The 17295-nt window shown below is 34.8% G+C and overlaps 1 protein-coding gene across 1 annotated transcript in view; it reads left to right on the forward strand.

Moving 5' to 3' along the window:
• LOAG_16722 (ryanodine Receptor TM 4-6 family protein) overlaps nucleotides 1-17295 on the forward strand; it is a gene marked incomplete at its 5' end in the record, with an annotated part of 35946 nt that overhangs the window by 4188 nt on the left and 14463 nt on the right. The window contains 41 exons of the mRNA XM_020449372.1: nucleotides 241-409; nucleotides 595-681; nucleotides 998-1160; nucleotides 1692-1922; nucleotides 2180-2408; nucleotides 2870-3022; nucleotides 3236-3351; nucleotides 3648-3816; nucleotides 4416-4500; nucleotides 4664-4779; nucleotides 5023-5214; nucleotides 5325-5439; nucleotides 5833-5981; nucleotides 6143-6326; nucleotides 6691-6835; nucleotides 6925-7043; nucleotides 7226-7441; nucleotides 8127-8215; nucleotides 8380-8503; nucleotides 8583-8709; nucleotides 8882-9036; nucleotides 9421-9561; nucleotides 9814-9984; nucleotides 10184-10367; nucleotides 10553-10743; nucleotides 11065-11154; nucleotides 11390-11525; nucleotides 11890-12002; nucleotides 12170-12315; nucleotides 12458-12668; nucleotides 12760-12875; nucleotides 13151-13261; nucleotides 13371-13612; nucleotides 13740-13848; nucleotides 14002-14138; nucleotides 14444-14630; nucleotides 14935-15211; nucleotides 15419-15559; nucleotides 15763-15909; nucleotides 16002-16190; nucleotides 16351-16497. Coding sequence (XP_020307100.1) covers nucleotides 241-409; nucleotides 595-681; nucleotides 998-1160; nucleotides 1692-1922; nucleotides 2180-2408; nucleotides 2870-3022; nucleotides 3236-3351; nucleotides 3648-3816; nucleotides 4416-4500; nucleotides 4664-4779; nucleotides 5023-5214; nucleotides 5325-5439; nucleotides 5833-5981; nucleotides 6143-6326; nucleotides 6691-6835; nucleotides 6925-7043; nucleotides 7226-7441; nucleotides 8127-8215; nucleotides 8380-8503; nucleotides 8583-8709; nucleotides 8882-9036; nucleotides 9421-9561; nucleotides 9814-9984; nucleotides 10184-10367; nucleotides 10553-10743; nucleotides 11065-11154; nucleotides 11390-11525; nucleotides 11890-12002; nucleotides 12170-12315; nucleotides 12458-12668; nucleotides 12760-12875; nucleotides 13151-13261; nucleotides 13371-13612; nucleotides 13740-13848; nucleotides 14002-14138; nucleotides 14444-14630; nucleotides 14935-15211; nucleotides 15419-15559; nucleotides 15763-15909; nucleotides 16002-16190; nucleotides 16351-16497 — 6319 coding nt within the window. The remainder of the gene's footprint in view (nucleotides 1-240; nucleotides 410-594; nucleotides 682-997; nucleotides 1161-1691; nucleotides 1923-2179; nucleotides 2409-2869; nucleotides 3023-3235; nucleotides 3352-3647; nucleotides 3817-4415; nucleotides 4501-4663; nucleotides 4780-5022; nucleotides 5215-5324; nucleotides 5440-5832; nucleotides 5982-6142; nucleotides 6327-6690; nucleotides 6836-6924; nucleotides 7044-7225; nucleotides 7442-8126; nucleotides 8216-8379; nucleotides 8504-8582; nucleotides 8710-8881; nucleotides 9037-9420; nucleotides 9562-9813; nucleotides 9985-10183; nucleotides 10368-10552; nucleotides 10744-11064; nucleotides 11155-11389; nucleotides 11526-11889; nucleotides 12003-12169; nucleotides 12316-12457; nucleotides 12669-12759; nucleotides 12876-13150; nucleotides 13262-13370; nucleotides 13613-13739; nucleotides 13849-14001; nucleotides 14139-14443; nucleotides 14631-14934; nucleotides 15212-15418; nucleotides 15560-15762; nucleotides 15910-16001; nucleotides 16191-16350; nucleotides 16498-17295) is intronic.

Consider the following 17295-nt stretch of genomic DNA (forward strand, 5'->3'; position numbering starts at 1 on the left):
TTAGACTTGACTCCAAAAATTATGCTGGAATTTAATCATTGGTATCTTAATTGAAGCAACTCTCGTCACCCAGTACATGTAGACCTTAATATTGCAGGCAATTCAGATCGGTTATTTTAAGCACGAATAGTCCAGATTAACAAAAAAAATCGGTTTACCTCTCTTTTAATATCTATGAAGGTACTGTAACCCAGAAGCAAGCACTCCAAAGTAATCCAGATTAGCAAAATAACTTTACAGCTTAGAATATCGAAACTGCTATGTGATGAATGCCGCCGAGCTGCTGCAATCGGTGCCAGACTCAGGGAATACGAAAGTATCCGGCCTGTTGATCGGTTGTATCATCGATACATCTATTGGAGAACTATCATTCTTGGCTTCAAAACAAGACACTGGTTTTCGATTTAAAGTAAATTTTTACCCTCTTGACGATCGATTATGGTTGCAGCTTTTTATATTGCTTCTGATAGTTTTTCAATGTTAAATGTTGCGAAACTTTATTACATTCAAACTGGACATTAGATGATTGAAATACCAAAAACAGAATTGCGATTAAACTTGGATAATCCAAACAATTTATTTTCCAAATCACAGTTAGAACCTGGTGCTATTCTCTATCCTGCTGCATTTGTGGCACCAACAAGTGCCGAAGTTTTACAGTTCGAACTTGGACGAATAAAGGTATGCTTTTTTCATGAGTTTGGTAATGTTTCTTTATCCATGATTCCGATGCAGAAGTATTTTGAATTACTTCTTTGAAGTTTACAAATTGCAGAAAGCTGTAATTGATAATTTTCCTTTAAAATCAGAAAAATTTTGAAGAAAATACTTGGGAAATTATTAATAAAGCAGTGACTTTTTTCATTATTTTGAACTGCAATAATTATTAGTTTATAAGAATGGTAAGTACAATTTCTTTCTTATCTCCCAAAAACTTGATTAAATATTTAAATGCTGGCATGTAGGATGTAAATACCATTTAAACATCTCATTCCAGTACACTTTCCCATTGTCTTCGGCGATGTTCAAATCGTCACACAAAAGTTTGTTGCCATTCTGTCCACCACGATTGACGGTTCAGAAATTAAATCCCGTTCACTGGGCTCGAGTACCTAATGAATGTTTACGTACAACAGCTCTTAAACTTTCTGATTTTAGAGGTAATGTTTGGATGATTTGAAATAGGGAGTAATTTTAATTTTTGGCAGGTATTTTTCAGCGTAATCTTTAAATGTAATTAAGAAAAAGGAAAATTTGAGCCTTTAGTTATGAATGATTGATAATTGCAACGAAAAATAGTTTTTCCATCTTGCAGCCACTGACAGCAGTATCTGATAGGGGAAATAATTGCTGTTTTGTTCTGTAACTTATTAAATCATGCAATAATGTTTAGCAAAAAAAAGGATTTTTAAAGAAACTGAAAAATCTTCGAAAACCATGTTTAATTTACTAAATTTATATCAGTCATGATTACATAGCTCAGAAGACAAAATTTCGTGTAATCTTGATAGTGGGACCCGGATAATGACTCATAATACAAGTAACTTTCGAATTCTAATCCAATTCTTTGAAGATAAGGAGCTTCTTATGCTCAACTTACGTCTTCAACTTATGTTGCAACTTACGTCTCAACTTATGTTTTTCTTAAGCTCAACCAATTTTACATAGCTAAAACGTTCTACACATTCTAGGCTGGTCTGTCCTCTGTGACGATCCCGTGCGCATAATGTCCATTTATGTACCAGAAAAGGACACTAGCTATGATATTCTGGAAATGATTGAACATAATGATTTCTTGATATTCCATCGACAAACTCTCAACCTGTATTGTAAGCTAGCAGCGCATGGAAACCAGAAAGTAGCACACATTTTATGTTCACATGTTGACGAAGATCAGATTATGTATGCCGTGAAGAGTCACTGTAAGTTCTGAAGCATTTTCAAATATACGAAAATATAAAAAAGACCGGAGCTATTGGTCGTCGATTTGCATCCAAAGTCCCACCAAGAATATTTTCTTTTCGGTTTACTTCTTTTTAATCTGAGTATTCGGCACTTTTCGAAAAACAAGTCAAAATTCTGAATTCTTCTCGCTAATTCATGTCATGATTTCTCCAGTTTCTTTAGATAACAGTGGCAATAGCGCAAGCTACGGAAATTCTAATAATGCGTCTTTTAGATCTTTCGGGACCGCTTCGTCAAGGATTCCATGATTTCCTAATTGCCGTTCACTTACGAACATATGTTGATGCACGACAATCTACCGCCCGGGAATATGTTATTCCACTGAAGCAAAATCGTGAAATTAAAAACATCTTTCATCCAGAGAATGAAGATCGTTTTCCGCAAATTCTCGGACCGACGATCTCCATCCGGCCGACAATAGTATGCAGTGAAGTGCACAACGAGTAGGTTGCACCTAATTAACACTCTCAAATCTGTTGTAAAATCAGGTTTGATCACCTTATCAGATCTTTTAGAAATAGCCATAGCTGGTTAGGATCGAGACACAGAGAGATACATTTCTTTAAACTTGGAAAAAAAAAAAAGCGACACTTATAGTTACTGCTGTGCCAGTGAGTAAGTTAAAATTAATGGTTGAAAATATGATCTTCTGGTGGATAGTACGATAGTATGAAAAACGATTTTACTGAATCAGCAAACAGTTTGGTAAACAAGTAGTTTGTTAAGTTTTATAGACACAAATTTTCAATAGAGCTTAAAAGTGGTGCACCTTTGAGACTATTTTTCCGAAAAGGTTAATAATCGTTTTCCACAAAGAATAAATGATCTTTTTGATCATAGTGATTCTGAGATTCAAAATTAATTTAATAAATTTGAATTCACATAAATCACCTTTGTTTTTTAGTTTCGGAAAGGATGCGGAATCAAAGCTTCTACCGCCTGCATTGAATTTTGCTGCCTTGAAGGCTCATGTTATGTCAGCATTGAGTAGCGCAACTGAACATGCTGTTATCAGTTGTCGTGATTTGATCGGTGGAAATTGTTTAAATCATTTTGAGTGAGCTTCGCAAATATCTTTTTTTTTTTTGCGTGAAAAAGGAATAATACGCCGACAAAGGATAGATAGAGAGTCAGTAAATTGAGTCCGAAGAAAGGAAAAGCTCCTTCGCTTCACTGTGCTTATTGGAAAAAGGCAGGGATAAGAATGAAATAAAGTGCTCTTGATAAGAATGGAATAATTTAAATGCAAGTAAATATTTGAATATTTCAGACCACTTTTCAAGTTGTTCAATTCGCTGTTAGTAATTGGAATGTTTGATGACGATGACCTGAAAGATGTCATGAAATTAATTCATCCTATTGTTTTTGATGAAAATTATATGCCAGGTTTGAAATTTGAATAGGTAAACAAATCAAAAAAGCGGAAGTGGAAGAAGTAAGCGTGGTATTTTTATTGCTGAATTTTGAATCTTAAATTTTTTGCAAAAATCCTGAAGTCCATATTTTTCCAAGTCAAATTTCTGTTATTAAAATTCTAACAGGTAAGAAGTGATACTTCTTAGCGAAGCGAGTAAAGAATGTCGTCGGGGCCAGAAAATCAAGTCGCAGTTGGTGAACTGATAAATTTGAAAATTTGTTTCTTTAATCTGTCTAAGCAATAACTTTGTTTTCCATTTATTTAGGCTCGAAACAAAAAGGTTTGACAGAAATTGAATTAGCAGAGGGAGTGAAAATCCAACTTACAATTATCCTTGAAAGCATTTGTGATATCCAACTGAGACATCGGGTTGAATCGCTGGTTTCATTCGCTGCTGGATTTGTGAGTGATTTACAGCAAGATCAGTTTTCCAGGTACATTGTTTTTGTTATGAAAATTTAAAAAATTTATACTTTTCGGGAATTATTCCTTCTAAACAGTTTGGATTAATTTGTTATAAAAAGAACTATGCATCATAAATGGTACCAACAAAAAAACAACTAAATCTCAAAATTATAAGTAATAACACTAAAAAATTTATTAAAACTAAAATTACAAATCTGATTATCATGGGACAACAGCATAATTAATAATATCTGAAAAAAATTAAAAAAAGTACATAGCAAATAAGCAATAAAAAAAGCCTGCAAGCTCTTTCACCATAAATTAGAAATTTTAAAATGAACTGAAAGACTAAAAAAGACAAAAACTTAGCAGCAGAGAAAAAATAATACAAAATGTACTAAGTTTTACAAATTAATTAACTGGAGAACTTAAGCTACTTCAGCTAAAGTTAAAGATCAAAAAATGCGCAAAATTTTTCAAAACTTGAAAAAATAACTCGAGGTTAGCTCAAATGATGCAACCACACATATTTAAATTATACTAGAAACCTAAAAGTTTCTTCTATTCTCTCATAAGATAGTCTCTTGCAAGCTAAATGAATTTTTTGAATTCATTGAATTTTTTAAAGATATATGTCGATTAAACAGACAGATATGTCACCAGCAGAAGCAGCTAAACGTACCAAAGAATTTCGATGTCCACCACGAGAACAGGTATGCACAATATATTTTAAAACAGAATCCCATTTTGTATATCCTGCTAAAGCTTGTTTGTTAAAACTGTACATGCGTTACTCTTAAATTTCATTTATTTTTCAATAATTCTTTGAACTTTCCAATAATGATTTTCTGCCATTACTATTCATTCCTGGAACAGATGTTCCGGTTGATGAAATGCAAAGCGGTACCGGACGATAATGTTGGCATAATGTTGGATGATGAAACGGAATATGATCAATGTCCCATGGATGAGGCATTGCAACAACAGCTAAGGTTTGTATATCTATAGAAGGTAAATGAAAATCATAAAATCATTTGTAGACTGTAAATTATCGATGTCTTTTTGACAAGTGAACTTTGATTTATCTAATCTGTTTTCAAGTTAAAATCGTATTCGTCCATCCATTACAAACATTCTTAATAATAATTCAAGTTTGCAAAATGAATTTTTGATCAATTTTGTCTTTGGATGGATCGATTTCCAAGTCGATACTTTTTTATCGCTTTCTATTTTAGAGAATTTTGTTCACTGTTAGTGAACAAAGCAGGATGCGCAAAGAATGAAGAGAGTAATGAACTCTCAGAGTTGATAGTTCTGGAAGAAACCAATTCATGGGTAGATCAGCTGGCTCAGCTTGTTATTCGGGTACCACCACCATTGTCTGGAGAAGATAAAAATATAAATCATAATGGAACTGAGAATTTCAGGTTCGGAAAATTTAAATCTTCAGTCATGACTGCTCTGACGACATTTACTTCTAAGTTTGCGTATAATAACGATTATACTGTTGCTTTAGTTATTTAATTGAAAAATTTAGACATATGATTTGCACAATGTTGAAGTCTTGGGCAACATCATCAGTGATCGAAAGTAACGAGTTGATCCGAAAGATGTTCAGCCTTCTTTTGCGCCAGTATACTGGTGTTGCTGAGGTAATCATTAGTAACCGTTTCAGAATTTCAGCTTACTCAAATCTTATAGTTTATACAAATTTCTTATGGTTTACTTCTATGCTCTGTTTAAAGTTAAGTAAAAAATTAAAGAGACAAACAAAATAAAAGTAATAAATTCTTGGAGCCATTAAGAACAGAAACCAGTTACCTATCCATGTTTGTTTCAACAAAATTTTCCTTCCACTACTAAACACATTTTATCTATTTTAAGTGCTTTGCGACCATATGTGCTCAGTAGTGCTCAAAATAAATGAATATAATAAACAGACCTGAAATTTTTTCCTTTACTTTCTTGGCAACATACATCTTAAACAAAACAGACACATGCGACACAAACTCAAGTTTCCAAAAAATTGATCACTGACATTGCAGATGATGAAGGCCTTATCGCAAACATATGTGTTGCACGAGCGTAATATAGAGGATGTACAAGATTTCATTGAAAATTTGGTCCAAGTTCGCGAACTACTCAATGTACAATTTGAAAATGCTGAAGAAGCAGTCCTAAAAAGGGGACTATGGTGAGAAGTTCTTTATGTGGGATGGAATTCTTAAAAATGGTAATTAAAGAATAGCTCAAGCTAAACAACAAAAAAGATTTAGGAATACTTATGAAATTGTTGATTTCCGTTTTAATGCGCTGGTAGCCGGGATCTACAGCTATCTTTTAACATTCTTCCAGGAAACTAATGAACAACCGCATTTTTTTCCAACATCCCGATTTGATGCGTCTTTTAACAGTGCATGAGAATGTGATGTGCATTATGATGAACGTCCTCACAGCACAACAAGGAGCTGCAAATCATGGCGAGCCTGCAGAACAAGTTGAAAATATCGAAGAAATTGCAAATGCACAAGAATCTAAGGTAGAAGCAATTTGGTGTAGTAAAAATAATATTAATCTAAGGCGATTCAGGAAAAAAGATTTGAATTAAGATGAAATAGATTACAGATAGATTTAGTAGAAATTCCGATCTAATGGTCTTTAAATGTCGAAAATGAGAAAGCCTTTACCTAATGCATTTATGACATTTGAAAAATCAGTGAAATCCGGAATAAATAGGTTTCCGGACTTGGAGAAACTTGATTATGTACCAAAGCTTTACATTTGTTGTAATCTGATTCTTTACTCTTCACATTTAAAGGATTCCATTCATGCTAATACGTTGATATGACAGGTACATTCTTAATTACAAGAACAGATCTAACACTTTAGTCTTTTAATTTCAGGATGCGTCTGAAATGGTTGTTGCATGCTCACGTTTCCTATGTTATTTCTGCCGAACTTCCCGCCAAAATCAAAAAGCTATGTTCGAACATCTATCATTTTTATTGGACAACGCAACTATGCTTCTCGCAAGGCCTAGCTTGCGAGGTAAATAAGCTTTTTCCAAAATTTATCTACTTAAATATCATGAATTTGTTAATTTCCACGCGAGGTATTTTATTTGCTGCGAAACATAGGTTCGGTGCCACTCGATATTGCATATTCGAGTTTCATGGACAACAATGAGTTGGCTTTGGCTCTGAAAGAAGATGAACTTGATAAAGTTACAGTATATCTTAGCAGGTGTGGATTGCAGGTGAGAAGGATTCCGCTTCAACTAAATTTCATCTCAAAAGTGGGAGTTTTAAAATATTTGGTTCCCTACTTCGAAATAAAAGCAGTACAGCCTTTATGATGCTACCGAACTGAAATGTATTTGATAGTGTTAAGAGATATCATTCAATAAGCATCTTCAAAGGCTACTTTTTCACTTTTCAGCCAAATTTAGAATTGGTCGCTAAAGGTTATCCAGATATTGGTTGGGATCCAGTGGAAGGTGAGAGATACATTGATTTCTTGCGATTTTGTGTTTGGATCAACGGAGAAAGTGTCGAAGAAAATGCGAATTTAGTGATACGGTTATTAATTCGTCGGCCGGAATGTCTTGGTGTTGCGCTAAAAGGTGAAGGACAGGGATTATTCTCAGCATTTAAGGTAGGTTGCGAATTTCTAAACCGATCTAAATTTCAAATTAAAACACTTGTTGCATAAAGCTGACGTTTAGAGCAAGAGTGGGCAATTGATTTGCCCAGGGGGCCCATGAGAAACTGACTGGAATGGTTTTTCAAGGGCCGGACTTAACTCAGCTCCATCCAATACCGTATTCGGATATGTATATATATATATATATATATACTATCTCTTTATAAAAAACAGTGAATGAAATACTGTCAATAGATTCACACTGAAAATGTGGAGGACCTAATTATATCATTATTCAATGTTGAGATGAACTTGTGATGAAAGATCAGCAGACTTTAACACTGGACGGTTTTGATTTAAGGAAGGGAAAAGCGACGGAGAGGGAGGGGCAAACTCCTTTCGCGGCTCCGCGGGCAGAAAACACTTGCTGAAGGGCCACGTCCGTGGGCGTAGACCGCCAGATAGCTAGGTCAGCTTTAAAGGAACAAATTAGCGAATACTGAAAAGTCGTCTTAAAAATCAGTGAAAATTTACATATTTGGTAGTTTTAAGCGATTTCGCGATTGTGAGCAGTACGTTCTGGGGAAAGTGGTAACAAAATTTATAATTTCTGTAAAGTATTGGGAGCTTAACGCATTTGATCAATATGCGTTTTAAAAGTCAAAACGAGTTTGAATTTCGAAACAATCTTTTGCAGGAAGCAATCGCACTTTCGGAGGATATCCGAGCATTGGAAGAAAATGAAAATCATACAGTCATTCATAGTGCACTGCTAAGGGAACAACCGTAGTTGCTTTTCAATTTTGTTAAATTTGATTTTATAATATTTTGAATTCCTTATTTTGAAGTATCGCAGAGATTTGAATTTCGGGATCTCAAATAAATATGAAAATAATTTGGTTGTTGCCAATCATGCCATTCTTACCATTTTTACTTTCATTTGTCTTCAGGCACTATCCAAACAAAGAAACAGAAGGTGAAGATTATGTTGATCTCGGAGCTGCAACGCTCGATTTCTATTCTTCGCTCGTTGATTTGCTCGCTAAATGTGCTCCCGATAAAATTAATATACAAGTAATCTTGAATTTCAATGCTTTTGTTAGTTTACGGAATCCCTTCAACAAATCAAGCAATTTGAACGACAATCTTTCAGGCTGGTAAGGGAGACTGCATGCGAGCCCGCGCTATATTGCGTTCTTTGATTTCGTTGGATGATTTGGGTCAAATCCTAGCTCTGCGTTTCACTATACCAAATTTGATAGCTTCGGTGGCTACAGATGGTTAGTACAGTCTAATTGATATTCTCAGTAATCAACTTTGATTTAGAAGTTATAGGCATTGGCAATTTTTCAAGTTAATTTGCTGGTCCTCTTCAACTAATTCTGTTTGAGACTATTAGTGAGGTAAGGCCTTAAGGGATACTTTTAAAGGGGAGGAAAATTTATGTTGCAGATGCTGGGCCATTACCTGGTCTTCTTCCAAATCATAAGCAGTCAGTTCTTCTATTCCTGGATCGTGTTTATGGTATTGATTCACAAGAAATGCTTTTCCATTTTCTCGAAAAAAGTTTCTTACCAGATCTTCGAGCTGCTACAATGATGGATTCGGTTAGTTTGCATGGAGAAATTTTATCTAGCAACAAAATTCACACAGAAACATTTTTAGAATTTGTAAGCAACTTTCTCCAGATTTACATCTTTTTCCTATCAGCGTAAGAATTTGCTTAGTAAACCCGTCTAGCCTTCAGTTTACTAAATTTTGGAGATTTCGGATATGCTTATGCTAGAAGTTTGAATCTCATGACCATTGTCTGTCAACCTTTTAAGATTTTAATTTTGCGTTTTCTTTTGATTTTGATAAAGACGTCGTTTAATCTCCACCATTAATATCTTTGTCACCGAAAATGCGTCATCTTTAAAAGGAGCAACTCAAACCATTCAGTTAACCTTGCTATGTAATTGAATTTACTCGACCTATCATTACAACTGCAGCCATGCTCCGTGGAAAGTGATACAGCATTAGCACTGAATCGTTATCTGTGCAACGCTGTGCTACCTTTACTTACCAGTCATTCATATTACTTCGCTAACGCTGAACATCATGCTGCACTTCTCGATACCACGCTGCATACGGTTTCCTTTCTTCTTTTTTTTTTCAAATCGTAACTATCCGAATTCTTTTTTGAATTTTTTTCGAATTCTTTTGAAGTTCTTTTTTTGCAAATTTTTTGGTTTGTGAGTTGAAAAAAGCTTTATTAACTTGTCAACTTTACCCATAACACCGTAGTCAATCTTGACAGTTGAAGAATATTAATAAATTATTGCTAACTGATGATTACGAAATTTCATTTTTCCCACCTGCTTCTTTCACCCATTTCACTCTAGGTCTATAGCATGAATCGTTTGCGATCGCTAACCAAAAATCAACGTGATGCGGTATCAGACTTCCTGGTTGCTATCACTCATGAACTTCCGCCATCAATGATGGTGAAATTAATGCGTAAAGTTATTAATGATATCCAGGAAATGGATGAAAATCTTTTGGTTCCATTAAGGGTATGTTTTGAATCAACAAACGGTTTGAGAAAGCCGCAATTTCTCTCTGGTTTAGTCCTTTTACCGCAGCAATTTTACTTCATTGCTACATTAATATCGGATGTATTGTAATTGGAGTCCATTAAGCTTGTAAATGATAGCGGGTTTTCATTTTTTGAGTTCATATACAATCAGTTAACATTAACTGATTAATTCATAGATTCTAACATTGCATTACGAACGTTGTACGAAATATTATGGATCGGGTAATCTTTATGGAGTGGCTTCTGAAACAGAGAAGAGATTATCCATGTTGCTCTTCTACGCCATTTTTGATTCACTTGGTAGCAAACAATATGATCCGGAACTATTTGGGAAAGCTCTTCCATGCTTGACCGCTATCGGTAATGGACTTTCTTCTTTCCTTTTGTTCCATCTGTTTCCATCTTGCTGTTTTCGTTTCGTTTTTTTCTGTATTGCTTACTCCATGACTGCTTATGTTTCTCTTCATGTAAGGCTAGAAGTCTTGAATTGAATAATGCTTAAAATGTTTCCAATAAAAGCGGTGAAAATTAATTATGATCCACAGGCTCGTCAATATCACCGGATTATACCCTGACGACGACCGGTGACGATATGGATAAAATCCAGAAAACAAAAGACCGTGGAATCTGGAATCCAGATCCAGTTGATGTCAGTGGAATTCATTTCCATGATGACCTAAAATCAGTGATCGCCAAATTTGCGGAACATTTCCATGACTCATGGGCTAGTAGGAAGGTAAAAGTTTAAATGAGTAGTGTAAAATGTACTGAGTATATTCTGAACATAATGAATATAAAGACTGAACTTTTTAAGGAAAGTTATTTTTGAAAATGAAGTAAATCTTAAGGAAGTGCAGACCTTTCAAACTCCGGAAGTCGTCTGGAATGTCTTATTGGACTTTTTGCAATCATAATGGGAGATTTTTGTGTTAATTTAATTTATTAATAATATCTACTTGGTTAAAACTGCCAGATCTGATAAGATTTCTGATGATATACTTAACACTTTTCTTCAATATCTTCCTCTTTCTCTCTCGGCAATATCTTTTCTTTACAGATCGAAAAAGGATGGAATTACGGTGAGCTGTATTCACGTCAAGCTCTTACACATCCAAGATTAAAACCTTTCGCCCTCTTGCCTGATTTCGTGAGCGTTTATTATATATTCAATTTATTCCCGTAAAAAACTGAAAGTCACAGGAAGTAATTTGCTATACAAGACTGAAGTGAAAAAAAAGTTACCTCAACGGAGAATAGAAAGTTGGTGACAGAACGAGTAGCTCAAATCTCGAAAAATTGAATTTGGTGGCTAAGGACACAAACTGATAAACTATTGATCTTTCTCTCCTTTTCGTTTTGGATATTAAAGAATGAATTCATAGGAAAAAAATTTCTATCAAGAACGTTGTGCGGAATGTTTGCGTGCTCTATTGGTATGGAACTATTCGATCGAGTTAACGGATCATGACGCCGCTGATAAAGCTGTTCAAAATAATGCTTCGTTGAGTAGTACCTCGAGTAGGTATTTTTATTAGTAAGGTAAAAAAGCTTTTGTGAAGATGGATTCGATGTTAGGCCATCTCGGTTTTACAAACAGCTTCGTCGTAAGAAGAGCATAATGCAGTGCATTAAAATGTTCCATCGCTGTTTCTTTTTTTTTTTTATGGAGAGAAGAGGATTTAGATATTACCTATTTACTATTAAGAAATTTCCTTGTAATTAGTATCGCTGTGCTCAGCTATACCCGACAGAAGGAATATTCAGCCAATTTATTCCGGAATTCTCGCTTCGAGCTGTTCTAACAGGATTCGAAACAGAATCCGTGTTATAATTCATAGATGATTTCGAAAATATTGGGAAGCAAACCCACTTCAATTTGCAGTTGAAAATTTCAATCCCAAACCATTGGACTTGTCGAATATGACGCTGGAGAAAGATATGATGGGCATTGCAGAAAAGATGGCGGAAGAGTCTCACAAGATATGGGCCAAAAAGGTTTGTTAGTGTGTTAAGCCATCTGCGGAACGTGTCAAAATGGATACTGAACGTAGAAAAATAATTGTCCTTCATTTAATATAATTTTCTCATTTTAAGATTGTGAAGGTTCTCGTAGTTTGCGTTATCTTGCAGCTTAATACATCAAAATTTTTTTAGTTTTTTAGGTACTCGTAGATTTAAGTAGAGGAGGCACTATGCCACCGCAACTTGTGCCATGGGACTTGTTGACCGATTTTGAACGTCGAAAAGATCGATTTCGAGCTGCAGAAATTCTGAAATTTCTTCAGTGTCATGGATATCGCGTTTGGAGGTAGGTATCTGATAAGGTCTCTTTTTCATTTTAATAAGTGTATCAGTGGGTTTTCTTAAAAGGAAAACATCTATTGATTTTAACGTTATACTTGCTTTTTTTTTTTTAACTAGCGTATAAGTAAGAACAGTTTTTATTGCAGTTTAAATAAAGCTGAGCCATCTGCGGAACGTGTCAAAATTGATAGTGAACGTAGTTCGGTGGAGAAACGATTTGCGTATAATCTGCTAAAGAAACTGATTCAATATCTGGAGCAAGCATCCTTAAAAATGAAAACAATCAAACCTAGTCAGGAGCTCACACGACAAAACAGTTTTAGGAAAGAAGGTCAAGATGTGAAATTCTTCGAAAAGGTAAGTGGTTTTACATTTTCAATTTTTCTGTCCTTTGACTTTTCGATATGAAGTGAATTTGCTCAAAATAACTGTATTTTGCGAATTTAAGGTAGTACTACCTTTAATGCATGCGTATTTTAACGCACATAAGAATTATTTCTTGGCCAGTAGCAGTATAGTGCAAACCGGAATGGCTTCTGACAAAGAAAAAGAAATGGTGGCAAAGTAAGTTCTTTGACTAGAACTATTTAATTATATGAAATTGAGATTGTTTTTCCAGTGTGTTGTAACATTTTTCTCCCATTCTAAAACATCTACCAAGAAACTCAATATGTAAGACACGATATATGGAAAGTTTCGAGGAATGTAGTTTCCAATTTCTTCAAGTTTCCTTAGGTTTCGACATCCATGTTAGCTTTATTTTAATCCCTACTTTCTACTTAAATGAAAGTAATTAAAGTTTCAAACTGTGTAATATTAAATAATTTCCACATTAACAGCTTATTCTGTCGGCTAGCTTCGCTGTTTCGTTTCAAAAATCATGCTTTTGGAAATGTTGCAAAGATAACCGTGCGATGTTTACAAGGCCTTACCCAAGCACTCGATTTGAGGTATATTGTTCAAAAAGTCTGGATTACCACAAATAGCATTTTGTGTGTTAGGAAAGTACTGATTTGGATTTTCAAGTCTTCGTTGCCTTTAAATTAAGTTTCCTTCTAGAACGCTAGTGAAGATAAATTCGGACATTGTGCGTACCGGTTTATTGACATTTTTCAATAATTGTGCGGATGACCTGTTTTCTGCTGTCGAAGAGCTTCGAAACAATGGACAGTACTCTTTACTGCGAGGCCAAAACTTGAAATCATGGGTATCACTGGAATTCGCTAATCAAATGATTATTCCTGTATTGACAACGATGTTTGTACATTTGGGCATAAATCATTTTGGCAGCGATTTGTTGTGTTAGTTTGTATTGTGTTTCTCTCAAAGGTCATGAAATAAACGATTTCAAAAATTCATCGGAAAACCTTTAGCAGCTTTGCTTTATATATTTATCTTGTTGCTTGTGTACTTGTTTTTTTTTTCCAGTGGATGAAATTCAAGCAGCATGTTATAAAATTCTAGACAGCGCATATCTCTTGAATAGTTTGGCAGCAACTACTTCGCAAAGAAAATCAATCGCTTATGAAATGGATAAGTATGTGCTGCTTTAAAATCTTTTTTAAGCAGGAACTAGAGCATAAGGATAAGGGACGAAAGGTTTTCAAAACCTGTTGCAATGGATATCAGGAAATATATCTGGAATCCACTCATAGGTTGTAATTTTATAACGTTGTAAATTTTATTGCAGACATCGTCCAGCTCTTGGTCAGTGCCTTGCAGCATTTGCTGGTTGCTTCCCTGTAGCCTTTCTGGAAGATAAGTTTAATAAAAATAATAAATATTCATTATTAGCCAAGTCGCAAGATCAATCCGTACAAGTACAAGGTTCGTTGCATTGAATTGAATTGAAAATTGATGAAGATAAGATTGTAAATGTTGAATGCATGATTATGCAAAATAAGTTTACGTAGAATAATCTGGCTCGGAGTATGAGGTATTTCTGAAAACAGTTGCAGTGCCTGTCTTTTCAGAAATGTAGGTTTTCATTACACGCTATAAATATTTTTGGATATTAGTTTTCCTTTGTTAAATTTAACATTGAATTTGCATATGAGTTTAGTATGGTTAAAGGGGAATTGGTTTGTCTTGAACTTAATAAGATGCTAAATTAAATTAGCTTAATCTTTCAGAAATGTTACAAAATCTCTTGGCACATATTCCACAACTGGATAAATTATTAACAGAAGTAGAACAAGTAGGACAAACAGATGTCATGTATCGCGATCAACCCGCTATCTATGATGTCGATTTACCACTTATTTGTTCCTATTTGACTTATTGGTGGCAACTTGGCCCTGACAGCAGTAACCGATCTACGTAAGATCTATATTTTGAAGTACTCGAAGTTTAAGAGTTGAATATTATTGCTAGTAAATATCGTTTACATAATAAAACCAGTTGCGACAAAGAATTAATGGATTCTCTGAGATCGATTGATAGCTGTGTACTTTCTTATTAAATCCCAAAACAATTCTGCAGAACTTCTTTGCCACAATAGGAAATTTCAGTTTTCAATACTCAAAATCAAGGAGATCACCTTATTTATTTATTTTCAGTTATATTTTACCATACCGATAAACTCTCAGCTCACCTTTTTTTTCTGCAGAGTTCTTGATTTTAGTGTTCCGGTTACGGATGTTGGCAGCGAATACATCAACCGAATCTTCCGTGTACTTCTTCAAATGATTCATAATCACATTGGTGTCGAAAATGCTTCCTGGCTTTGTCGGATTAATTTTTTCTCCGTCCAAATTACACCATACGTGAGTTGTGATATGGTGAAGGACTATATGCTTCCAGTTGCAGAACGCCTACGGCGATTGGCAGAAAAAGCATATAGAGAAGAAGAACACATGCGTACCCATCCTGATGATGCTGATGAAGGAACCGTTGCTGAGGTAACTGTAAAATGTTTGTTCTTAGAACATTTAGCAATATAAGTGTTATAACGCGGTTGTAACATGTACATGTTATAACACAATAATATGTTACAACTCGCATGCAGTTCATTGTGGGTCGCGATACAATGCAAGCTGCATGCATAGTACCAACCAAGCCCTTTTCATTTCATTGGTAAATCCTTAATTGCTTCGAATGTCTTTTAGGATAACGCCCATCTTGTACGTGACGTATACGCTTACTTTCCAGTCTTGATGAAATATACGGACTTGCATCGAGCACAGTGGCTTAAATCACCATCTTGGGAAACAGATGGGATTTACGAGAATGTTGCCGTCATTTTCAAGGTATTGTTAAGATTCAGTATAATTCCAGTTTTTTGAAGCATTTAAGATGTACATTCTCAAGGAATCAAAGTATGTTCAAACTTAAACAGATAGATTTATTTCTGCAAGATTGAATGGCTACCTATCCACTGCCTTGATGGACTTGCAATTGGTATTAAAAATTGACACAAGAATCTTTTCAATTTTACGTTGATGTATTTCAGATCTGGTCCCTCTCACAACATTTCAAGCGTGAAGAGTTGAATTTTATGGCTCAGTATGAGGATGAATCGGTAGCTGGTGGTACTGGTGAAATGAAAACTGGCAAGGCTGCTATTGCGGAACGCAAAAAGAAACGACGTGAAGGACAGGTACTTTAAAAGGTTAATGAAGAAGCACTGAAATTTGCGTATATTTCAATTCGTTCCCAGACTTGACTTGAACAAAGCTATGATTTATTCAGATGCGCAAAGATAAGCATGCAGGTTCGATTGTTATTGCTTGTCTGAAACGGTTATTGCCGGTTGGTTTAAATGTATTCGGTGGTCGTGAATTGGACATAGTACAACAGGCGAAAGAAAAGTTCTTGGCTAAAGAACCAGAAGACAAAATACGTGAACTTGTTCGTTCTCTTCTTGACGTACCAGCTAAGGTTTGTTTTAGGTGGTTAATTATGATCATGAGTTGCGGTATGATGGGGATAGAAATGATTAACATGTTCTTGGACTGTAATGTTGGATCGGAAAGACTCTTGTTTGAAATTTGAATTGAATGATTTTTCGAATTCGATGGTTGGATTTTTGCCATTTCAGACTGATCCGACAGATAAAAATGCTTGGCAGTTAAATCTTTATCGCAAAATTGGGAAATCCCAAATGCGGAATAAAGATGTAATGACGCTAGATGGAATAGTCGACAAAATAACAAGTATGGGTCAAGTGGTTGCTATTTTACACATTGTAAGTTATTTTCACTTCATTTGTGAATTAACACAACATGTATTTAATTAACAAAATTCAAACGAATTAACGTGATTTTTAAAATAAATTGAAATGAGCACTTTTTGCTTGCAGTTAGGATAGATTACAGTGCTGGTGTAATATAACCTTTGATGCATTAGGGGCAAAAGTGATGCAGATAACACTATTTAGTAGAATTAGCCTTAAGATCACAGTTAAACGAGGGACATTCGGATCTCCTGAATTTCCTATCTTATTACTTAGGCGGCACAACAACTTCTTTTCCATAATTTTGCATAACCCAGTTAGTATACTTATTCGGGAGTAGAATAATAATAATAATATTTTCCACTCCTTATTAGCTCATCATCCCTTCTCTCTCTTTTTCCCCCTTGTCCACGCCAGAGAACACGGAAATTATGGCCAGTATAGTTTAATGCTCAACTTTACCGCGAACAAAACACTGAAACGATGGGTTCAAATAGAGTAAGCTCAAATGTATTACATAGTTGCAAATATTGGCATCACTTATGCTTCATTGCATTAGTATATACAAACTTAAATGGCACGATAGTTCTAACAACACATATTCCATTTAGCAGTTTGATCTCATTACAAATGATCAATTTCACTTTAACCGTAAATGAAAATTTATCTTCAACTTGTCATTAGAAGTTCCGACGAAATTTTATGAATGTATTGTTTATGTTACAGTAACGCCATTCCTTATAAACCAGTTCTTTTTCAATTTCGAAATTGCTACTTTTACGACAAAATTTTTTACGTTATCATAAGAAA

This window comes from Loa loa, assembly GCF_000183805.2.
Source record: "Loa loa unplaced genomic scaffold supercont3.15, whole genome shotgun sequence".
NCBI lineage: Eukaryota > Metazoa > Nematoda > Chromadorea > Rhabditida > Onchocercidae > Loa > Loa loa.